This window comes from Poromitra crassiceps (genome assembly GCF_964638095.1).
Source record: "Poromitra crassiceps genome assembly, chromosome: 16".
Taxonomy (NCBI): domain Eukaryota; kingdom Metazoa; phylum Chordata; class Actinopteri; order Beryciformes; family Melamphaidae; genus Poromitra; species Poromitra crassiceps.
Window position 1 is genome coordinate 20,019,247 of NC_139645.1, and position 26,013 is coordinate 20,045,259.

The 26,013-nt window shown below is 42.7% G+C and overlaps 1 protein-coding gene across 1 annotated transcript in view; it reads right to left on the reverse strand.

Moving 5' to 3' along the window:
- Positions 1-5,837: 5,837 nt before the first annotated feature.
- Positions 5,838-26,013, reverse strand: part of rab8b (RAB8B, member RAS oncogene family) — a 29,606-nt gene continuing 9,430 nt past the window's right edge. The window contains exons 2-8 of the mRNA XM_083653006.1: positions 17,737-17,797; positions 16,340-16,400; positions 15,193-15,270; positions 12,489-12,578; positions 9,062-9,127; positions 8,234-8,284; positions 5,838-7,433 (exon numbers count right to left, since the gene is read on the reverse strand). Coding sequence (XP_083509132.1) covers positions 7,341-7,433; positions 8,234-8,284; positions 9,062-9,127; positions 12,489-12,578; positions 15,193-15,270; positions 16,340-16,400; positions 17,737-17,797 — 500 coding nt within the window. The 3' untranslated portion in view covers positions 5,838-7,340. The remainder of the gene's footprint in view (positions 7,434-8,233; positions 8,285-9,061; positions 9,128-12,488; positions 12,579-15,192; positions 15,271-16,339; positions 16,401-17,736; positions 17,798-26,013) is intronic.

The window sequence follows — 26,013 nt, forward strand, 5'->3', positions numbered from 1 at the left end:
TATCTTGGTGCGTATGCCTAACCCGGAAGTGGGTGTGCCTTTGGCTCTCTATGGTGTTGTCGTGGCACCAGGCTTTTGGAAATGATTACATGCAATCAGGTTAATCAGGATACACTGTAATCCCTTACAGTTATAGAAAATATATATATAAACAAGATTACAGTTACATTTATGCATTTAATACAAATTGTGATTTCTAGCAGGCTTTTAAATACATTGTATATTCTATTTGAATAATTTGTGTATTTATCCAAGCGGCTGTGCACTGTAAATATTAACTCTTCTTATTTTAGATTTGATATCATACGGTGCAAAATAAATAAAACCTAAAAAACCTAAAACCTTGAAGAAGAAGAAAAGACACTTGAAAAAACACATCACTCAAAATTTGGTGCACTGGTCCTTTTTGAGTTAAGTGTTTTTTCAAGTGTGTATTTAACAGCAATTATATTAGTTAGATTTAGAGTTGATTAGAGAAAAAATAGACTATTTGAAAGGGAAAGACACCTTTCTTACTAAGCATAACTCTACCCATATAACCCATTCTTATTCAGATATCTTGAGGTGAGGTCAAGAGACCCCTTTGAAAATGGCCATGCCAGTTTTTCCTTTGCCAAAATTTCGCCTAACTTTGGAGCGTTATTTAGGCCCCTTCCCGGCAATGGATTCCTTAGCTCTTCCAGTTTCGTATGGTGTATGAGCCCACCACAGCCTTTGAAAGACAGTAATATCAACCACAGATTATTATATATTTTTTTTTAGATCCAGGGCTATAGCAAACCAGCTCTGCAACCACTGCCCCCACCCCCCTATGGACTGTATCTCACAAGACACTTGAATGTCTTTACTTGATATCTTACTTATTTTGAAGATTGTCTTTCTGTCTGCTCCATATCTTGCTATTGCTGTGATCGCTGTGCAAATTATACAAAGACAAATTCCTCATTTGCAACATGTTTACTCACTGTGATTATTAAAATAATCTGGAATCTAGAGTGTTCAATGCTTTCCCCCCTTCCTCTTTCAAGACAAAGATAAGAGTTGTTGGATAGATTCCTATTTAAATAATTTTAAAATTTTCTTTTTGTAACCATTTTTCTCCTTTTTGTTTTGGTAGATTTGTCTTGTGCTTAACCCACCATTTTATTGTGTCTGGGAAGTGTAGGGTTGGGGATGAGTTTGTTTAGTATGTTGTGTTGGCATTGCTCTCCTTTTATAGTGGAAGACATGGGGCACTCTTGTGTTGCGTTCCGGTTCCCCTATAGGCCGGTTCATAACAGTGCAATGCTTTCTTCCTTCTTTCAAGACAAAGATAAGAGTCACAGTGGATAGAAAAGAACACAAGTTATTTAATCATTTTACAATCAGTTGACACTGCAATAATGCTCAATACGACACAGAGCAGACTGAGCAGAACATGGAAGATGATATGAAAAGCTGACGGTGGTAAAGATCTGGGAGGAATGTCAAAGCAATGGAGAGCTTTCATTGTTACAACACTGTAGAAAACATTCTTTAATGAACAGGTGTCCTACACACATGGTCACCTGATGGTCCTGGTGGAAACTGATGAGGTTCTGATCATCACTGCATGGTCTATCAAGCACACCAACAACATGTAACTCAGGCAATCCTGTCATTCTTTGACGAGACAAGCTGAACATTGCTCATTCTTAACTGCATACAAAGAGGTTAAGACCAAACATGACTCGGTATACATCATAGGTCCATAATTAAAAAAGGATAAAAAAAATAGCAAATAGTTTGATTTCTTATGAAGCATTGTAATCTTGATTTTCAAAAAAAGATAAAAGCAGACAAGGGAAATTTCATCAAACTTTTTGTCTGACTTGATGAGTTCAAACTGTTTGTTAAGACTGGCCTTCTGATGTCTGTTAAATTGTGAATGAGATAAAACAATATATATTTTTTATGGATCAACGAGGAGACAGTATAGCAGATATATACCAAACATCTGATGAAAGGGTAGGAGTCGGCTTACAATAATAACAACTAATGATAACTATATTTGCATCGCACTTTTCTCAAAGCTACAAAGTGCTGTAAAATACAAGGAACAAGACAAACATGACAGTGCATCAGCTATAATGCTGGGTGTTAGTGGAGAACACTCCTGTTAAAGCTGACTCAGCAGATTTCACAAACCGTATCGGACTCCCAAGAAACAAATGGACAATATAAGTATAATAAAAGCTGTAACAAGTTATCAGTTAAATGCAAACTTAGAAAACAGTTTTTTTCAATTGTGCCTTCAAAGAAATGTATTTCCTATATTTTATTTTTCACATATGTAATGATTTATTTTTTTCTGATTTCACCCCATTTTCTCCCCAATTGTACTTGGCCAATTCTCCCTCCTGCCCCGGTCGCTACCCCCCTCTGCCGATCTGGTGAGAGCCGTAGACACACAACACACACATGCCTCCTCCAATACATGTGCAGTTGCCAGCCGTTTCTTTTCACCTGACGGCGGGGAGCTTCACCGGCAGGATGTAGCACGTGGGAGGATCACGCTATTTCCACCAGTTCCCTTCCGCCCCGAACAGAGGACCAGAGGAGGCGCTATAGTGCAGCGACCAGGACATGATTTCAGTTTTCTATATGGAGCAGTGGAGTGGTGCGGAATAAGACCGGGTTCCTACAGGTTCAATCAAAACAAATCAAGACTTCTTTCACACCTGAATTTCTTGATTTGATCATTTTGAGTTGAAGATTTTGAGTATGATCCACACACACACACACGCACACGCACACACACACACACACACACACACACACACACACACACACACACACACACACACACACACACACACACACACACAGCTGTTTTCGACAGCTCTACAAAACCACTAGTACAGGCGGATGTTATTCTTCACAGAGTTTCAAATGACAGAGGTCTAAGGTGCACTTTTCGTATATCATAACAATTCAATATATTTTCAGAGTTTCCTGACCTGTGTGAAAACCCTAAATACAAACTGGATGGCTTTTAAAAAGACTCAACTCTTTCAACGATCATTACTTTAGCAAAACCTCTGGAAAAAGCCTGCTGCCATTTGGACTCTCAGCTGTCAGTCCTCCAATCTGAAATTACACATTTTCATTTCCTTCATTTCAACTCTGATTGACATCTGATTGATACTTTGTGTGTAATATGTATTTGTTAAAAGCACCTTTTATCATAAAGCACACACACACACACACACACACACACACACACACACACACACACACACACACACACACACACACACACACACACACACACACACACACACACACACACACACACACACACACACACACAGGACATAAAGTGCAGCTGGAGGAGGGAGTAACACTGCTGCAGTGGGTTTGTAAACAATACACAACGCTTTAACACTCAAAACAGAAAGAGTGACAGAAGAAGGAGAAGTCACACAGCGGCTGTCTAGAATTCCTATATGAAATGTGACAACAATTAGTCATCAACATATTTTTGCCATTGAAGAGTAAACAAGCATGCATGGAGTGGTTTTCCTATGGTTTCACGAGCAGAGTAATACGCCAGTTTGATATTTTCTAGGATAAAATACAAAAATAGAATCCCATACTTCACTATAGCAAAGTCTGCATTAACACACAAAGAAACACAAAGTCTGCATTGAAACACACAAAGAAACTACAGAGGTCGTTTGTCATTAAGTACTTCAGTCTGCTCTTAACGAGGACAAGTCGTCTTCAACACATCACATCAAAAATAAAATTAAGTGATGTTGATTCTGATTGTGTCGGATCATACATCATCTAGTTTAGTCTAGTATAACTGTGATCAACTCTTTGGGAGTAGAACTGCCACGATTAATCGATTAGTCGATCGACAGAAAATTAATTGACAACTATTTTGATAATCGATTAATCGTTTTGAGTACAATTTTAAGAGAAAAGGTCTAAATTCTCTGACTCCAGCTTCTTACATGTGAAAGTATTTTCTGGTTTCTTTACTCCTGTATAACAGTAAACTGATTATCTTTGAGTTGTGGACAAAACAAGACATTTGAGGGCGTCATCTTGGACTTTTGCTACCATTTTCGGACATTTTATAGACCAAACAACTAATCGATTAATCGAGAAAATAATCGACAGATTAATCGATTATGAAAATAATCATTAGTGGCAGGCAGCCCTATTTGGGAGTTTGGCTCGCTGGTCTCCTTAGCAAACATGCTAACACTTTAGCATACAGCATGTTAAGTAGGAATAATCAGCTAACTACCATTATCCAGACTATGAAGATCAACCTTTTAGTACTGTAATTGTCCCCTAACACAGGGGTGACTATGGATCGCTCTCTGTTTGTTTGTTTGTTAGTTAGCTAGTCACACTGTAACATTGACTTTGTGCCACTAGGGGGCGGCATTAACAATGAATGGGACTGACCCAAGGGTGGAACTACAGTAAATTAATGGTGGGGGCCAACATGTTGTCGGGCTAACTTTGCTAACTTACTAAGCTAAGCAAAACGAGTTATGCTTGAAGTCTCGCGGGAAGAAAAAAGAAAAGTTTCAACTTGTTGCGCTGCAAATAATGTGTGTGAACTGGGCTTAAGATTGTACTTATCACAACGTGTGCTAAAGTGTTACAGTAGCATGCGCTCCAGACACACAGGATTTTGGTGGAGATCCGTGGATATTAGCTTTTTAACCAAGGGGACAAACTCCCACAAAATGTCATTGCTGTGATATCTCTGAGATTTGCACTGGGCATGCTGTGCTGAACGTGACAGGTCATGTTTAACAGTGTATCTGCTACCAAAGCTTGTTTGTTTCAGGAGGTTCTGCAGACTCCTGGAGCCGAGGCAAAGGCCTTTTGAGTGAATGGAACAAAGTCAAACAGCAAAACAACATTCAGCTTTAAGAAGAAGACACTTAACGCTGGTTAGAGAACATCAGTCAGCTGTGAAGAGGAGGTGGGCTGCCCAACACCTTCTCATTCCAGAGTCACATTCTCATGAGTCACGACCTCTCGGTGCAATATCCCGACCAAAAAGGTTCTGTACCCGTTCTCCTCATATAGGAGGTGCAGGATATCCAGCAGAACTCACACAACGCCACTAAAACAACGTGGTTAAGTTAAAGGGCTAGTTCACTTTTTTAAGTCTAGTCTAGCCCTATTTGCTACTAAGCAATGATGATGTTGTTTGGTGGAGTTGTTTCTCAGCACAATCCACCCTGTTCTTCATAGAAGCTCTGGAAAGCTGAGCAGAAACCAATGCAAAGTCAATGGTGTCACACTCCTGTATGAACAAGCTGACTGAGGTTCACTTACATTTAATCCACAAAGTCAATTTCAGTGATCTTCAGTCAGCTTGTTCATACAGGAGGAGTGTGACCCCTTTGACCTTGCATTAGTTTCTGCTCAGCTTTCCAGAGCTACTATGAGGAACAGCATGGATTGTGCTGGGAAAGAACCAATCAACCAATCAACATCATCATTCCCTTTAAGGCAATTAAAACAACTTGGTTAAGTTAAGGCAATTAAAACAACTTGGTTAAGTTAAGGCAATTAAAACAACTTGGTTAAGTTAAGGCAACTAAAACAACTTGGTTAAGGTTCAGGTTATGGTAAAAAAAAAAGAGAACATTTCGGGGAATCGAACACGGCCCTCCCATGTAAAAGGCAGGGAATCGGGTTGACAGGTCCGTCAATCCCGCCCCTCCTCCGTGAGTGAGCCCCGCCCCTCCTCCCTTACCAAGCCAAGCCCCTCCTCCCTTCCCGAGCCGCGGCTTACTTGAATGTCACAACCCCGTGGCGCCGCTTTCAGCCATTATGGGAAGTTCTGCTGGACCGCCTGGCTCGTCCAAAAACCAGGAGAAAGCGTATCTTTAGCGTGGGGTTAGCACGCCGCGGGACTCGACAACGCGGTGGAATTTGACTCGTTGGGAATGAGAATGGGCGGAGCTGCCGGTGGTCTTACCTCCTGTGGGTCTCTGACTGAGTGGCCTGCGGTCAGGAAGACTTGGACTTGTCTTTTAGTATTGCACATTTTAAAACACATGGGGCCTATCTCACGCCAGGTGCAGCAAGGTTTATCTTTGATGGTTTCTAGCACTTAAAATCTCCCCCTTTTCTTTTAATTACCACTGGGTCAGTACATCAAAGGATGTGTTTCAGTGACCCAGTGGTGATTCAAAGAAAATAAATTTTTATTTTATTTTGAGTGCTAGAAACTAGCTATGATAGCGCTTGTACTGAGCGTAAGATATGGCCCATAAGCTCGACACTGTCCAACAGTTCCTGTTCAAACAGCTGCTGTCACAATGAAAACCTTGCATCTCCAAAACTTATTTTCTTAGGAATTAAGATGAGTCATCCTATCTTCTGGTTGATGATTATACAGTTTTCAAATGACACAATGGCTGCTGGTTGAGTTTGGTGACCCGTCATTAATGGTTCCATATCACAGGAATTAAAAATTTCCTCTGTTGATATATTGATCAACAATGTTAAATGGACAGATGGTTAAATTGGATTTTGTTTAAGTGATTCAATTTAAAGTTATCATATTTTCAAAAACGCATCACAGCTGGACATAAAAAAGAAAATAAACGAACACGCAAAAACACTAAAGACAGTTATTGACAGATATACTACACCTCAAACGAGTGGTTCGACCGGCTTTGGTAGAAAATAAAACCAACGTGACTTTTTTCTCCCCTTTTTGATTTTTTGTCCCGTCAGATGGTTCAGTCCACAGTTGCTGCTCGTCACAGTCTTCAGCACGCACTTTCTTTTCAATGAGCAGAATTACAATATTAATTAGTACGCTGCATCTGGGCCATTTTCTTTTTGTTGAAATGACGGCAGTGGAAAAAAAATAGAAAAAGAGAGAAAAAGTGCAAAAAGTCAAAAACTTAAGTAAAAGAGTCAGTTTTAGCGGAATGAAAAAGCACGTAAAGATTTTTAAGGGTTTTAGCAAACAAACTGGAGAGTCCACCGCCAGTCAGCTGATCTGAAGAGTCGACCGCCAGTCAGCTGATCTGGAGAGTCCACTGCCAGTCAGCTGATCTGGAGAGTCCACTGCCAGTCAGCTGATCTGGAGGGACACAATGAAACAAGATGGAGGTTGGGGTTCATTCCTTTTCTCTGGTTCTCTGTATATTTCTGTTTCTGTTGAAGCGAGAGTTGTAAGACTCGTTCCTCTGGTGTTGGGAGCCGCGCGGCGGTCCTTCCCGGCCGGGGGAGGTTCTCTCTGCGGCAGCCAGGCAGGACATGAGGAAGAGGAGACGGCAGTACAGAGGCTCCGCCCACAGAGGCTCCGCCCACAGAGGCTCCACCTACAGCAGCGAGCAGCGGAAGAAGCTGCTCTTCTTGGATCGACTCTCTGTGATCTTGACCGGTCCGCCCCCTCCTGACGGGTTGTTGTCGTTCTGCAGCGAACACAAAACACAGACAACACGCTAGTCGCACGCGCGTCATGTGACACAGAAACAAAACATTAACCCTCTCAACCACAAAGGTATGCTTTGTGAAAGTCATGCTTTCTTTCAAAGGAAAAGGAAAAATAATCAAATCTTAGTCTCGGCAACCAGACAATTGGATCACCTAGAAAACATCTGGGAACTTCTTGTCAAAAAGAGTGAACGGCGGCGAGAATGACCGCGAACAAACCTATGTCCCTTTGTCAAGTTACCGGGAATGACGCAAAAAACGCCACGAAACTGCTTGGCAACTCTTCTTTGTGAGTACAATTAATGTCATGTCCATTACAGGCCACCGTACACTAAACTGGAGAGCTGTTGCTGTTGTAATTCCTCCTGGTCACTGATGAGAGGGTGATTTAAGTCATACATTAGTCTACTTTGTCTCCCTTTAAAATATTCTAGATACAAGAAAATAAAGTGATCAGAACTGTCAGATCAGATCTCAGATCAGGTCATTGATGTGTCCACATGACACTTGTTTCTGAGTTCTGTGGTCAGGTAGGTACCAGATTGGATTTGTTTTGTTCTACATTTTCCGCAGTAGAATTCACAACAGGCAGCAGCTGTTGAGCAGCACAGATTTATGTGTTGTGCACAAATCATATTCAACAGCTCTTATGGGCCCAGAGAGGGAGAGGGACATATGAGGGTCTTCTCACTGAGTGGCTGATAAACTCTCGTGGAAACATCTTTAACTCTGTCTGTCTGTCTATCGTCTGTCTCCAGTTTCTCACGTAGAAACTCACCATTTTCCTGTTGAGTCTGGTCATGATGTCTCGTCCCAGTGTGAAGAAGCCCTGTGCCACAACACAAGAGGTATCAAACCAAACATCAAACCAAAAAATTAATGAACAATCAATCATCAGTCAATTGTTAAGAATTTGATCGATCAAACATATCACTGGCTTCCCATCTCATCCCGGATCAAGTTAAAAATCCTGGTCATCACCTACAAAGCCCTTCACCAACTGCCCCTTCTTAGCTCACTGACCTCCTCTCCCCCTACCAACCCTCCCGCTCCCTCAGATCCACCTCAGCTGACCTTCTCTCCACCCCCAAGTCCAACCTCCGCAGTTTTGGAGACAGAGCCTTCTCTCGGGCAGCTCCCAGGCTCTGGAACTCCCTCCCCCAAGAAATCAGAAATTCCGAATCCCATACGGTTTTCCAGCCCTGCCTCAAGACCCATCTCTTCTCCACCGACTTCTCAAATGATTTACCACCACAAAGGTGAAATGTAACTTTCACCACTGATACAGAGGGAAAATAAAGCCAGCAAGCATGCAAAAAGTCCAGTGTGGGAGAATTACACCCAAAAAGACAAGAGTTTGCTTGGTTGATTAACTTGTTGAGTAGGCCGAAACACAGGCGAAAAAACCCACGTTTTGTATTTTCTCATTTCTATGTCTCTAATTTCTATGTAAAAAAATAAATAAAAAAATTACATAATCGATTCATCGATTGATCGTTAACGTGACTGATCGCTTGATAAGGAAATGGATTAAATTTGCATCCCTATATCAAACACTGAACATGGATGGAAAAGCAGTTTAGGATCATCATGAAGACTCACTCACCTCTTCCACGTTGATGCTGGACTTGGCGCTGGTTTCCAAGAACTTAATCCCATAATCTATTGCCAACTGCACCAAAAAAGACAAAGTGTGATTATAATCCAAGATTACAGTCATCACATTTTCATTTGCAATATCCATTGTTCACGGTTCACCATTTACCATGTTATATCTTGTGTCTTATTATTTATTATGTAATATGCAAAGTGTCCTAACTGCAAAGCCACTGGTGAACAGTTTGAATCATTTGTCCAGGAAAGAGTTTTACTGAGCAGGCAGCTTGTATTTGAACACTGCTGTGATTCAGAATAAACTTGGCAAACTTGGTTTGCCTTGAACAAGCTTGGCTTGCTAACAGATTATAAGTATTTACTGATCCTAAAACTGTTGTTTGTTACATTGAGTGTGTTCTTCAACATCTAAATTTGTGTAATATGAAAAACAGAAAAACATTTGTGTCGAAAAACAAACTTGTATCTTGAATTGTGCGATTTTACGGTTGCCTACTTTTGTTTTTACCTTTTACCAGACTGTGTCATATATTTTTCTTCAAAGCAAAATACTTTTGTTTTTTCTTCCGATGGGCCATAATATCTAGCCTGACTCCACCAGACGGGGCGGCATTGTTCCACAAATGTGAACGAACTTACATCCATCTGGCAGCGTCAGGTTACATAATATCTTTAATAATAATAAAATACAATGAAATACCGTATATACTGTGATATTTTGGTGGATACCGTACTGTGACATTTCATCTCCTTACATCCCTATACTACACAGACAGGAACACAGTACAGACAGAAAGGCACAGACCTTCTCTCCTCACACAGGAACACAGTACAGACAGAAAGGCACAGACCTTCTCTCCTCACACAGACAGGAACACAGTACAGACAGAAAGGCACAGACCTTCTCTCCTCACAGACAGGAACACAGTACAGACAGAAAGGCACAGACCTTCTCTCCTCACACAGACAGGAACACAGTACAGACAGAAAGGCACAGACCTTCTCTCCTCACACAGACAGGAACACAGTACAGACAGAAAGGCACAGACCCTCTCTCCTCACACAGACTGGAACACAGTACAGACAGAAAGGCACAGACCTTCTCTCCTCACACAGACAGGAACACAGTACAGACAGAAAGGCACAGACCTTCTCTCCACACAGACAGGAACACAGTACAGACAGAAAGGCACAGACCTTCTCCACACAGACAGGAACACAGTACAGACAGAAAGGCACAGACCTTCTCTCCTCACACAGACAGGAACACAGTACAGACAGAAAGGCACAGACCCTCTCTCCTCACACAGACTGGAACACAGTACAGACAGAAAGGCACAGACCTTCTCTCCTCACACAGACAGGAACACAGTACAGACAGAAAGGCACAGACCTTCTCTCCTCACACAGACAGGAACACAGTACAGACAGAAAGGCACATACCTTCTCCACACAGACAGGAACACAGTACAGACAGAAAGGCACATACCTTCTCCACACAGACAGGAACACAGTACAGACAGAAAGACACAGACCCTCTCTCCTCACACAGACAGGAACACAGTACAGACAGAAAGGCACAGACCTTCTCTCCTCACACAGGAACACAGTACAGACAGAAAGGCACAGACCTTCTCTCCTCACACAGACAGGAACACAGTACAGACAGAAAGGCACAGACCTTCTCTCCTCACACAGACAGGAACACAGTACAGACAGAAAGGCACATACCTTCTCTCCTCACACAGACAGGAACACAGTACAGACAGAAAGGCACAGACCTTCTCTCCTCACACAGACAGGAACACAGTACAGACAGAAAGGCACAGACCTTCTCTCCTCACACAGACAGGAACACAGTACAGACAGAAAGGCACAGACCTTCTCTCCTCACACAGACAGGAACACAGTACAGACAGAAAGGCACAGACCTTCTCTCCTCACACAGACAGGAACACAGTACAGACAGAAAGGCACAGACCTTCTCTCCTCACACAGACAGGAACACAGTACAGACAGAAAGGCACAGACCTTCTCTCCTCACACAGACAGACAGGAACACAGTACAGACAGAAAGGCACAGACCCTCTCTCCTCACACAGACAGGAACACAGTACAGACAGAAAGGCACAGACCTTCTCTCCTCACACAGACAGGAACACAGTACAGACAGAAAGGCACAGACCTTCTCTCCTCACACAGACAGGAACACAGTACAGACAGAAAGGCACAGACCTTCTCTCCTCACACAGACAGGAACACAGTACAGACAGAAAGGTACAGACCTTCTCTCCTCACACAGACAGGAACACAGTACAGACAGAAAGGCACAGACCTTCTCTCCTCACACAGACAGGAACACAGTACAGACAGAAAGGCACAGACCTTCTCTCCTCACACAGACAGGAACACAGTACAGACAGAAAGGTACAGACCTTCTCTCCTCACACAGACAGGAACACAGTACAGACAGAAAGGCACAGACCTTCTCTCCTCACACAGACAGGAACACAGTACAGACAGAAAGGCACAGACCTTCTCTCCTCACACAGACAGGAACACAGTACAGACAGAAAGGCACAGACCTTCTCTCCTCACACAGACATGAACACAGTACAGACAGAAAGGCACAGACCTTCTCTCCTCACACAGACAGGAACACAGTACAGACAGAAAGGCACAGACCTTCTCCACACAGACAGGAACACAGTACAGACAGAAAGGCACAGACCTTCTCCACACAGACATGAACACAGTACAGACAGAAAGGCACAGACCTTCTCTCCTCACACAGACATGAACACAGTACAGACAGAAAGGCACAGACCTTCTCTCCTCACACAGACAGGAACACAGTACAGACAGAAAGGCACAGACCTTCTCCACACAGACATGAACACAGTACAGACAGAAAGGCACAGACCTTCTCTCCTCACACAGACAGGAACACAGTACAGACAGAAAGGCACAGACCTTCTCTCCTCAGACAGACAGGAACACAGTACAGACAGAAAGGCACAGACCCTCTCCACACGGACAGGAACACAGTACAGACAGAAAGGCACAGACCCTCTCTCCTCACACAGACAGGAACACAGTACAGACAGAAAGGCACAGACCTTCTCTCCTCACACAGACAGGAACACAGTACAGACAGAAAGGCACAGACCTTCTCTCCTCACACAGACAGGAACACAGTACAGACAGAAAGGCACAGACCTTCTCTCCTCACACAGACAGAAACACAGTACAGACAGAAAGGCACAGACCTTCTCTCCTCACACAGACAGGAACACAGTACAGACAGAAAGGCACAGACCTTCTCTCCTCACACAGACAGGAACACAGTACAGACAGAAAGGCACAGACCCTCTCTCCTCACACAGACAGGAACACAGTACAGACAGAAAGGCACAGACCTTCTCTCCTCTCTCCTTGGACACTTGTCTCTTGTCGTTCATATCACACTTGTTGCCCAGGATCATTCTCTCCACGTCCGATGATGCATGCTGGGAAAACACAAACACAGATGCATGCTGGGAAAACACAAACACAGCAGAGGGAATAGCTGACGCTGTTCACGTAGCTCTTCTGTCTTTTCTATTGGATCATTCCATCATCATAGGCATTCTTACAGGAAACTAATGGAACTGTATACAATTCCAGACATTTTTTTAATACGGAGTTCCCAACCGAAGGCTAAGTGACGTAAATCCACACACATTTACGAAGCTAGCTAGGTATCAAATTTAATGGGCTCTATTCTCCCACAGGCCATCGGCGCTATTACGGGCCTTAACCGCAAAAAAACGTTCCTTGCGCCTGTTTCGGCAAGATAGCAATAGGCTTTAGGCTGCCAAATGCGCTTTAGGCCGAATGGGCGTGGCGCAGTCCCAAAGTGGGCGTGTCGGCGCTAAATACCAGCCTAGTGATATCTTGGGAGCTGGCCTACATTTAGCGCTTTGCGCTTTTGAAAAGCAGGCCTATTCTCTGCCTTCACTGCTTCTTCTCTGTCACCCTTCTCTCTCTCTCTCTCTGAGTTCCCAGCATGCATTGTGTTTCTTCATTTCGCTACTAAATAGCCACCAAATGAGCCAAAATAGATATAAAAGGTAGTTCTAAATTAATGTGTAATGGTAACACAGCCTGCCATTGTCAACATTTCAATATTGGACCAAATAAAACTTCGAAATGAAAACACCACCCTATGTGAAACATATATGTCCTCTTGAGGCTATATATACCCCTTGTCGAGTTAACGTGATTTAGAGAAGTAACAGCGGAACGCGCTTCGGAACGCGCTTCTAATGGCATCTGCTATACTGTGATGTCCCTCCAATAACTTGGCCCTATTTCACATTTAGTTTTACAATAAAAACACATTTATGCAATGACTTGACATAATGTAGGGTATATTTATGTGCATCATCCTTCCTGCAGCAGGCGAGAGAAAATGATATCTTTCTGGACAAACTTTCACCAATCTAATAGGCTATATTTTTCTAGCTGATGCATAGAACATTATTTTCACTTTGATCTTGCTATAGTGTAGCGTATTTACATGCTTGCAGTATTGAAACTGCAGTTAGATTGGTTTGAGAAGCATAATAATATGGAATAATAGCCTATAATGCAGACAGACAGGCTGGATGAAGGGAGGGGGGGGGGGCAGAGCGTTTGGCTTTCGTCTGGTTTTGCGGGATCACTGGAATTGGAGCTAAAAAGGCAAGCGTGCGATTCGTTTATTGCACTTATCCAATGAGCATGACGGTGCATAATTTTACGCCTAAAAGGCGTGGTTGTAATGCTTTGGGCTGCATCTAGCGCCAGCACGACGATATCAAGTGCGCCTTTCCACGCCCACTGCTTTGATCTGCGCCTGCCGCTCGGCCTAGAAACTGCGCCGATGCAACGATAGGGGCCATAATCTATACACATTTAGGCATATAAGAAGCAGGAAGCCTTAAATCCCACGTCCGTGCTCCACTGTTTACAGTCTGAATAGCAATTCGCGCCGCGACTTTGGCGATAATTATCCACTGTTGTTGTGAGACGAGTTGACGTCTTCTATGCAGTGTGTTTTTGCGTAAACCTTATTAGAGAATAGCCAAAATGGACGCGGAAAAGGAAGTGACGGTGGCAGGAGAGACGCGCTGTACAGGAAGCTGGGAAAAAAGGTAGGGCTGTCCCAGAGTCTATTTTTTCAAATAGAAATAGACTCTGGGTTCCCAGATTGATGCAAAACCAATTTAAAACACCACCAGCCACAAGATGGCAGCACTCGACCATGGAATTTGTATCAGAAGTTATGAGTACTTATGCAACCACTAGTCTAACAGGAATGTGGTTTATGACTGTTCAGTGTATGAGGAGAGCAAAGAGCAGGTTGGGGTTTAATTCCCACCAATCACTATGGTGATATCAGGAGCTTTGGATAAAAGTATCTACAGAGTATCTACAGTACAGATGCTGGTGTGTTGTATTCAGAGGGGGAAAGTAACTAAGTACATTTACTCAAGTACTGTACTTAAGTACAACTTTGAGGTTCTAGTACTTTCCTTGAGTAATCCTACTTTATACTTCGACTCCACAAGGAGAATATTGTACTTTTTACTAGGCTACCTTTATTTGATAAATTGAGTTACTAGTTAATTTACAGATTCAAATGGTTGATCCAAAATCTTATCAATAAATAAGATATGATATATGATAATTATGATTATTATTATAGATTAAGCTACACAGCAGTAAATAAAACAATTAAAATTAGCCCCACCTTTACCAGCTCCAATATTAAAATCATGTGTGCATTAATCTATCAAATTATAGATTATAATCCCATAATATAAACTATATTATTGTGAAATGGGCCATTCTGCATGATGACTTTAAGTATATTTTGATGCTAATACTTTTGTACTTTTACTTGAGAAAAGTTTTGAATGCAGGACTTTTACTTGTAAGGGTTAGGGTTAGGTTTACTTTACTTTGACTTGTAACAGGGTATTTCTACCATTATATGTCAGTGATTTCTATACTGTGGTATTTCTACTTTTACTTGAGTAAATGATCTGAGTACTTCTTCCACCGGTGGTTGTATTGTGTAGTGAAAGCTCCGCCCACCTCCTCGATGTTGCGTATCCAGTTCTTGATATTGTCGAAGGACTTCTCATTGGTGATGTCATAAACCAGCATGATGCCCTGCAGCACAACAGACAGGAAGTGATTCCACAGGAAGTGACATCATGAAGCGTGACATTAGCGGGAAGCGCCCGGCCTACTGGCATTCACCCCCTGACCCCCGGGGGGCGCTCAGAGAGGCAAGCAGCTGTATGTTACAGCTCACACACTGACAGAGACTTACAGTTACATTTAGCACCCACTCATATCCACAATGAGGTCAACTGTAGAATAACTTCTAATTCCTTGCTAACATTACTTTTAGGTATTATATATATATATTTTTTATCTTTATCTTTTTAATCTGAATTTTATTATCTCTTTATTGGTTTTTTATTGGTTCTATTGTCTTTTTATGTCCTTTATCTGTCTTAATTCAGTGTGTTGTTTGTGTGGTTGAAAGGGTATTTTATTTATGTGGAGAGTATTTTGTATATTATGTGTATTGTATTTCAATATCTGTTCCTTATCCTTATCTGTCACTATGTATGTCTTTTAATGTTAAGTACATTAAGATGACCGGTGTCTGACCTGTTGACACATGCTCTGTGTATACAGAGAGAGCACACACACACACACACACACACACACACACACACACACACACACACACACACACACACACACACACACACACACACACACACACACACACACACACACACACACACACTCTGTTCTCCCTAACAGTCAGTCAGTCAGCCACTCATGGTTAGTGAGTTTAGTGGGGAAAATGGCCATAGATAAGGATAGGAAGGTGCTAGAGAGTCAGGTTTTGGGCGTGGTTTCTCAGAGTCAGAGTCAGAGTCAGTTTATTTACCATTTGCAGTCGAAACTACATTGGAATTGGGGTGCAAGAGCTTAAAACATAGACACATATATGACAGGTCATAACAACATAAAATAGCATATAAAAAGACAGACAAAAAAAGGTTTAAAAAGTAAATAAGATGAAATAAGATAAAATAAGAGAATAAAACAATAAAATGAGACAGGTACATCTGTGGATGAATGATGACGCGCTCCGCGCGTGTCTCTATTAGTGATTGTCTCTAAACTAAAGAGTGAGGAGGAAGGGGGCGGGTCTTACCATGGCCCCTCTGTAATAGGCTGTTGTGATGGTCCTGAACCTCTCCTGGCCCGCTGTGTCCCTGCAGGAAGAGACAGCATCAGTACCTCCAGCTACAGCTAGGGTGACCAGAGACAGCATCAGTACCTCCAGCTACAGCTAGGGTGACCAGAGACAGCATCAGTACCTCCAGCTACAGCTAGGGTGACCGGAGACAGCATCAGTACCTCCAGCTACAGCTAGGGTGACCAGAGACAGCATCAGTACCTCCAGCTACAGCTAGGGTGACCAGAGACAGCATCAGTACCTCCAGCTACAGCTAGGGTGACCGGAGACAGCATCAGTACCTCCAGCTACAGCTAGGGTGACCGGAGACAGCATCAGTACCTCCAGCTACAGCTAGGGTGACCAGAGACAGCATCAGTACCTCCAGCTACAGCTAGGGTGATCTGAGACAGCATCAGTACCTCCAGCTACAGCTAGGGTGACCAGAGACAGCATCAGTACCTCCAGCTACAGCTAGGGTGACCAGAGACAGCATCCGTACCTCCAGCTACAGCTAGGGTGACCGGAGACAGCATCAGTACCTCCAGCTACAGCTAGGGTGACCGGAGACAGCATCAGTACCTCCAGCTACAGCTAGGGTGACCAGATCCCACAAAACCAAATGTGGGACAATGAGTATGTCTGTGTGGGACAATGTGGGACACGTAACCAATGCTGAGTAGGACTGCAACTAATGATTATTTTTAGACTAAGTCATTTGGAAATACTCTTGAGTTCAAACAATGAGAGCAGCATCTTGAAACGGAATACAATTATTATCTAAGTTTACCTTTTAACGAGAATTTAAAATTCAGTTTTCTGGAGAGAGAAAAAATCTATTCAGATTGAGCAGCACACTGAGGTACACATCCAGGGTGTTCGGAAAGTTAGCAAAAACAAGCAAATAAGCAGAGAGCTCAATCTGAATTGGGAAAACTGAATTTGAAATTAGTAGTTTATGGACTTATAGGTACAATTCAATAATAATTCAATTAAATTTCAAGCCATCACATTACATTTCAAATAGTGTCTTACAATTTTTTTCCTGATTAAAAACAAACAAACAAACAAACAGATAAACACAAAAAAACAAATACATTGACAAATACAAACGTATGCTATCCAAATAGCATCTCTCTCCCACTGAGCTGTTTCCAGCTGATATAATAACATGTATTCTGCTGGTTCAGATTGTGTTCAGTGTTCAAACTAAACAGGTGTAAATGCAGTGAAGCTCTTAACGGCCAAACCTCTACAGGCGCCTCGTTAACAACAAAGAGAACGTGCATTCCCTCTCCAACAGACAGCTGCAGAGAGAGAGAGAGAGAGAGGCAGTCACACACTCTCTGTCTTACTCGTTCGCCCAGACTCACCATATCTGAAGCTTGATTTTCTTGCCGTCCAGCTCTATCGTCCTGATTTTGAAGTCAATTCCTGAAACAGAGGAGACAGACAGACAGACAGACAGACAGACAGGAAGACAGGCAGACAGACAGACAGACAGACAGGAAGACAGACAGACAGAGAGACAGACAGACAGACAGACAGACAGACAGACAGGAAGACAGGCAGACAGACAGACAGACAAGCAGACAGCCAGACAGACAGACAGACAGACAGACAGGAAGACAGGCAGACAGACAGACAGGAAGACAGACAGACAGACAGACAAGCAGAGAGACAGACAGACAGACAGGCAGACAGACAGACAGACAGACAGACAGGAAGACAGACAGACAGACAGACAGACAGACAGACAGACAGACAGACAGACAGACAGACAGACAGACAGGAAGACAGACAGACAGACAGACAGACAGACAGACAGACAGACAGACAGACAGACAGACAGGCAGACAGACAGACAGGAAGACAGACAGACAGACAGACAAGCAGACAGACAGACAGACAGACAGGCAGACAGACAGACAGACAGACAGACAGGAAGACAGACAGACAGACAGACAGACAGACAGACAGACAGACAGACAGACAGACAGACAGACAGGAAGACAGACAGGACTCATGTTAGAAAACACTAACCAAGCAGCAGCCTTCGGGGCTGAAGAATGAAGCAAACGCAGAAGTGCCAAACACTGCAGTTCCTCGAATGGCCACATGAGGCTAGCTCCAAAGGCAAACTTTACAGCATACAGTTATTAATCTATTATTGTCACATAGTCACATGCATTGTTATTTTTGAAAATTAAACACATTTGTCATAAACGGTTCAAATCTAACTGAATGGTTAACGAATGCTGGTCACATGTGACATAATCCTATTTCTATATGTTATCTGTTTATTGGAGAGTTTCAGGGAGCGGAGAGCATGTTCAAAGGTTTACCCACAAAAAGTTGGGGGCTTCGTTAGTCGTTTATTATTTTGCCGTCATTATATTCATGTCAAAACCTTACTTCCTGTTGTGACCCTGAATCAAGTCACTTTTTATGGCTGAACAGTTATCTGAGAACACAAACAGAACGATGCTGATGAACAGTTTCAAAGTGAAAACAAGTGATGATGAGTGAGTCAGAGCAAACAGGAGTGTGGTTTCCTGCAGGCTTCTTCTGCTGCTGCAGGTTGAAGCTCTCACATGCATCATGACTAAAGCTGAGCTGGAGAGAGACAGCAGAGAAACCTCACAGAGATACAGAACAGTAGCCTGATGTTCAGACTGATGAACATCAACTCATACACTCATCTCTCCATCATCAAGAGCAGCCAAACTCAACTGTGTGGAGGGGGCGGACTCGAAGGTCTGGAGGACCCAGCAGCCACCAGGCAATAACAGAGAGGCCATTTACACTGAAAGCCTGCTGACTGGCTGCTTCACCACCTGGTACGGGAACTGTACCACCATGGACCGCAGGGCGCTACGGAGAGTGAGACGCGCGGCCCAGCGCGTAACAGGATGTGAGTTGCCAGAACTACATGAACTGTATAAACAGCGGTGCCTCAGGAGGTCCCTGAAGATCATCAAAGACACAAACCATCCCCACAACAGCCTGTTCTCCCTGCTACCCTCAGGGAGAAGGTACAGGGTTCCAAAAGCACGCACAAATCGCTTGAGGAACAGTTTCTTCCCGCAGGCCACGAGACTCCTTAACATACACAAATAGTGAAGTAGCCGTACTGTACCGTACTGTAGCTGCTACCATTACGTAAGTCTAATGTTTAATTGTATGTTTAATAAGGAATATGCTATTTGCACCTGTATGTCAAATACGCAGAATTTAAAACGCTGAGTTTAATTGTATGTTTAATAAGGAATATGCTATTGGCACCTGTATGTCAAATACGCCGAATTTAAAATGTTTAAGCACGTTTAAAGTATGCACACGACATGTGCACCTATGTGCAGTGAATATGCCACTGTCTCTGACTTGTCTTATCACTATACTGCCTTATTGCTTGTTGTGTCTCTTGTTGTTTTTGCACTCATATGCCCTGTTATATTTGTACTACTGTATGTTGTAAACGGAGTTCACAGCACAAGAATTTCACACGTGATACTTGTACCATGGAGTGACAATAAATATCTTGAATCTACACCTGGCATTAACATGCGTCTTCTGCCATCAGATTGCAATCAGATTGTGCTTGACCACATTAGCCTGATTCCATTTACACCTGGCGTTAACATGCGTGTGGGGTGTCCTCTCAATCCACATACAGTTGCTGTATCCAGATTGAGAGGACACATTGCATTTACACTTGTGTTCAATGTGTGCACAATGCATCCCTGACCACCTCCGGAGGTGGTTTGGCCGATCAGATTGCAATCCGTCTTCAATGCGTTTTGGGGGCGTTTACACCTGTACTTTCAAGTGGTCAAGCTGCACAATCTGATTGCAATCTGATGACAGAAAACACATGTTAATGCCAGGTGTAGATGGCCTCTGTGGGACAGAACGGATCAGCTGACGTACAGAAGAACATCCTGAAACCTTTTGAGTTCCTTTTGAGTTCATCATCTCATCTGGAGACGCTTTGGTTTGAAACCAGGAGACAGACTGATTGTCTTCAGGTTGTAATTGAGCAACAAAGTAAATGTTTGACTATTAGAATTTGGTAAACAAGACCACAGGTGTGATTCTGTTTTTTTTTAGTTGTGCTGGTGTTGGAGTGAACTGCAGCTCAGCTGGAGCTGGGAGCTTTAACTACTAGACTGTGATGTCATACTGACGCTTTCCATGCTGCAAGAGCAGGCTCATATAACACACACACACACACACACACACACACACACACACACACACACACACACACACACACACACACACACACACACACACACACACACACACACACACAGATCAGTTACACAGCAGAGCTGGCTGTGATAAACTGAACTGAACATGACGTACATAAACACTCCCTCGCTCAGTCACTATAATAACACTCTGCTCTGGATCTGCCTGTAGGGAGCAGCAACCTCCGGCTTGGAAACTTGAAGCCAAAGTGGAAGAGCCAAAAACCACAGTTCCTCCAAAGGTCACAAAAAAAGTGAGTCAATCCCCATAGAGCCCCATGTTAAAATGCCCAACTTTACAGCAGAAATAAACAGGTTTACAGCCTGCTACAAAAAAACGTGGTCTAGCTAATTGCCCCATTCACGACAACTGTACATGGATGAATTTTATATCACTCACCCATATATGTATATATATATATATATATATATATATATATATATATATATATATATATATATATATATATATATATATATATATGTATATATATATATATATATATACACATGCATATATATATATATATATATATATATATATATATATATATATATATATATATATATATATATATATATATATATACACATGCATATATATATATGTATCATCAGTGACAGTGAGAAAATGTTAAACTTGTTAATCACTTGTTTTTGTTGTTGTTTTTTTAAATGTATGACTTGTTTTCAGTTCTCACTTTTTGGCAGAACACCAGACGTAACCAGTGGATTTACGTTACTGTAACAATGATCATAAAGCAGTATGGACAATGTGTTGGGAATATCTGAGTCTTGGCTTGTTTTACAACACTATTGGTCAGCCAACCACCAGAGTTACTGAGCTAGGCTAACAGCTGCTAAGCTAATGTCAGACCAGCTTATCATGGTCCGTCTCTTTATCTCTCCTCACAAAAAGTGATGCAAAAACGCTAACGTTACAGTATGTTTGAACACAGCCCTACACAGCAGATTACCCCTGCTCTCTCATTACCATCATGCAAAGTTAACTGCTTAACATAGACAAACTTTGGTTCCACTGCTGTTTCCACTAGGGTTGTCAAAAGTATCGATAGTATCGAAAAGTATCAATACTGAAAATTTGAAACGGATGCAATACTCATTTGCAACAGGTATCGATAGTAGCAATAATTATCAATACAGAAGATTTGAAACGGATACAAAACTCATTTTGCAACAGATTTGATACCATCAGTGCTTTCTTTTAATGAAAAATCAAGATTTTCCCCTCCCTACTGTATCATTGGTGGGTATATGTTGCTTCAACAAGCTAAACATGTTCTGATGTCTAGAGCAGGGCTAATCTGCTGTCTGAGTTCAAAGTTTGATCAGGCCTAGATTATGGAGAAGTGTGCGTCTGTCCGTCCATCTGTCTCACTTTATTTTTATGCCTCTTGATGTGTCATCACCCCCCCCCCCCCCCCCCCCCCCCCTTCCCGTGGTATCGAAAATGGTATCGAGTATCGATCGATATTTTTCTGGGTATCGGTATCGAAGTATCGTGACATCCCTAGTATCCACACAGACCCCCCCCCCCCCCCACACCCCTCGAGTACACAGTTAGATAGTTAGTTCATACTGGTCAGACTGGACTGTCAGAACACTGGCGGGGAACCAGAGAGCCGAGGCATTCACTGCCCGTTCTAAAGGATGTTAATATTATGACAGGAAGGAACAGACTTTTTTTTATTTTTTATTGTGCAAATAACTCCCAGGTGTTTGTTTTAGTCCAGTTCTTCAGTCCTGCACGTTGAACCCCACCCACCTGCTACTCCCAGGAGTTTAAAACAAACAGCCGGGAATTATTTGCACAAACTCTGCTTATCTTCTAGTGCTGCATGCTAATGCTAGCTCAGCACTGCAGCAGCACTGGGTGTTCCTCTAATGCTGCATGCTAATGCTAGCTCAGCACTGCAGCAGCACTGGGTGTTCCTCCCGCCTGGTGAACGGGAACGCAGAGATATTTTTAACACTTTCCTTCCTGCCTCCACAAACTAAATCAGTTTTCACGTCGGCCGCCAGCTTTCTGTTGGCCCCGCCTCTTCCTGAAGCGCTCAGAAAGGCGGCTCGCTGTGCCAATACAACACAGTATTTACTGCTGTCACTCAGACACTTTTTTTGGGGCCGGTGTGCAGTGCACAGCAGGGCCCTTACATTCGACTCTGTCGCTGCATTTGAGCACGGATCCAGGCCGAGTAAATGTCTTTCCAGTCCGGTAGGTGGCGGTAATGCACCTCTGGCTAATAAACACATCGTTGCCTTGAACCAATGGTGACTGGTGAAAAGTGAAAAAAGCTCTCTCTGACTCTGTCTGCTTCATGTGTGGGCGTGCCGACTCCCGACACACAGGAGGACAGACACAGCGAAAATGGCAGCGGCTTCTAGGGATGGGCATTTTAAGAAATTTAAATAGTCTATTATGAATGAGTGCTCGAGCACTCGCGCGAGGGGTGCGGGCTGTGTGATTACTATGGTAATGTCTGAGCAGGGGTAATCTGCTGTGTATGGGGCTGTTCACACATAACGTTTGCATTTTTGCATGGAAAAAGCGCTACCTGGAGCATTTTTTTGTCAGGAGAGGGACTGACTGTGATGATATTAGGTGACGCTAAGCTAACATCATTCTAAAGCCTACCTTTAGACAGTATCTCCGGTTGGAGTAGCGCTTTGGAGCAGACAAGTTGTGAAACAAGCGAAGGCATTTGATTTCCAATACATGTCCATTGTTGCTGAATAATAGTGATCACCATGAGGCGATTGTCTCCCAAAAAGTGATTATTTCGCCACATTTCTTGTGACTAACGTTATGGGAAACGACAGTGTAGTCAGTAAACTAGTGCAACGTTTTGAATGAGTTTTATCGGGCGTGCGCTATGAAGAAGCGTGCTTCTCATTCGGGAGAATATCTCCAGGCAGCTTTTTTCGGGAAGAGCTGGAAAACTTCCGGTTAAAACTTTCAAAATAATGTTACTTAAACAACAGTAAATAGCTTATTGATGCACGTTGGAGGAGAAAAGGTATTTCAATGAATGAAGCAGCAAACCTTGTATCAAAATACTCGTTGTGATGTTATATGGCGTGAAACTGTGGCTGTAACGCATTACTCAAAATAAATAAGGTTACAATAAGCGTTTTATTTTGAAAGCAACAAAGCGGATGACGTACTAGTACATTCTGGCTGACTTGACGCCCGGCCGTGCAGTTGCTCCTGAAGTAAAAGGTGCTTCAACGCGACCAAAGCGAAAGGCTCAAACACATCGAACCTGGCTAAACATCTTGCCGACAGGCACCCCAAGAGTTTAAAGACCGACAGGTTAGCGAACGTGAACGATAAACATACATGCCCTCAAATAAGTCCAACGAGTATTGTGTGACAAGCGAACTTGTTTCACTGAAAAAGTTCGCTTGTCACAATAGCCTACTCGTTTACAGTGAAACACGAGGCAATGTGCTGGAGCACAGATCTCTGCCAAGGAGCAAGTCATGACATGTAACGTTTAGGGGAGGGGACATCAGATGACTGCATACCATGTACAATATTTAATAACACTATGGGCCATAGTGTTATATTTGAATTTTGGGCCATAGTCTATAGTCATAGGGGGGGGGGGGGGGGCTGGGAATACACCACATAATAAGCCTACATTTCAATAGCCTACATTTATGTGTGAAAATAATATATATTACTAGATTAACCATAAATCTGGCACTTCATGTTAATGAAGCTTAAACCCAGGATTATTAACCCACATAGGCTACACTACAGCACAGGCACACTACACAAATTACTCAATACAGCTTGGCAGAGTTCTGCACTTTACTGAGCACACCGGCCCTATGCCAGGTTTCGACCTGGTTTACTATTTTTTTAATCAAATTTGTATCCATTTTTACCAACTCATTACAAAAGTAACATATTACATGTAATGTATTACTTTTAGCAGTAACTCAGTAATATAACTTATAGGATTTCAGTAATATTATACCAGTTACTTTGTCAAGTAACTCAAGTTACAAATTTAGTTACATTTGATTAAATCAAAGCACATATTTAAAAAAGATACAATCATTTCCTTATCAAACTGTTTTTTTATGGAAATAACCACTATAGATGACAATAACAAAGGAAAAGGATAACATTAGAATCTTGGACGGTTTATACTGACTTGAAGACGGTTGAACTGCAGTTATTTTGGTGAAAGTAATGCAAAAGTAGTGTAATAAATAACGAGTTACTCTACACAGCAAGTAATATTGTAAAGTAACATATTACTTTCAAGTAACTAGTAATATGTAGTATATTACATTTTGAAAGTAACCTGCCCAACACAGATTTTTACTGAAGTAATGTGGGTTTTAAATGCCATCCATCACAGCAGAGATTCTCAGCCTTTCTCATATAAAAGACCCACATTGAATCCACATTAAGGACACACAGCCTCTTTGATGAGATTTCCTCTCTTGAACCCCGTTTACACCTGGTTTTTAAATGCAACCTGTATGCAGATAAGTTCTCTGGATAATGGTCACATAAAAATATATATATTATTGGGGTGTTGGACCCCAATCTGAGAATATTTGTATTGTCACTCAGATATGAACTCCATGACTGTCTGTATTGCAGAGAGACGCCTCCATAGTCGACTGTGTCCTTTCACATGTGAATGCATCAGACGCAGGACGCATGTGTACCTACTGACATCACTGCTTTGTTTCTGCACTTTATTTTCATCATTTCTAATGTTTGCAGTGAAAAGAATCTTGTGTGAACTCTGACCTCTCTCCTGTTAGAAGAAGTACATGGAAAAGATCACAGCTGACCATGTTCTCTGTTCTCGAGAGGACCTCTCACTCTGAGCACATTCCACATCACACACTGTGTTACTTGACTGCAGCAGATGTGTGAGGGTGGATCCCAGATGACAGGAGGAAGAAGCCCTCAGTCAGACTCTAAACCCTGGACTGACCCAGGACCACCACCTCCACTAGACCACACCATTCAGCAACTTTACCAACTCACACACACACACACACACACACGCACACGCACCACACAGCACACGCACACACACACACACACACACACACACACACACACACACACACACCTCTCTCTCCCCCTCCCTCTCTCTCTCTCTCCTTTTCCAGGGGACTCTCCTCTTCCTTCCCTGACTTCCTGTCTCTCTTTATGTCTCTCATCATCATCCCCCTCTTTTTAATCTTACTTGCTCTCTCTCTCTCTCTCTCTCTCTCTCTCTCTCTCTCTCATCTCTCTCTCTCTCTCTCTCTCTCTCTCTCTCCTCTCTCTCTCTCTCTCTCTCCTCTCTCTCTCTCTCTCTCTCTCTCTCTCTCTCTCTCTCCTCCTCTCTCTCTCTC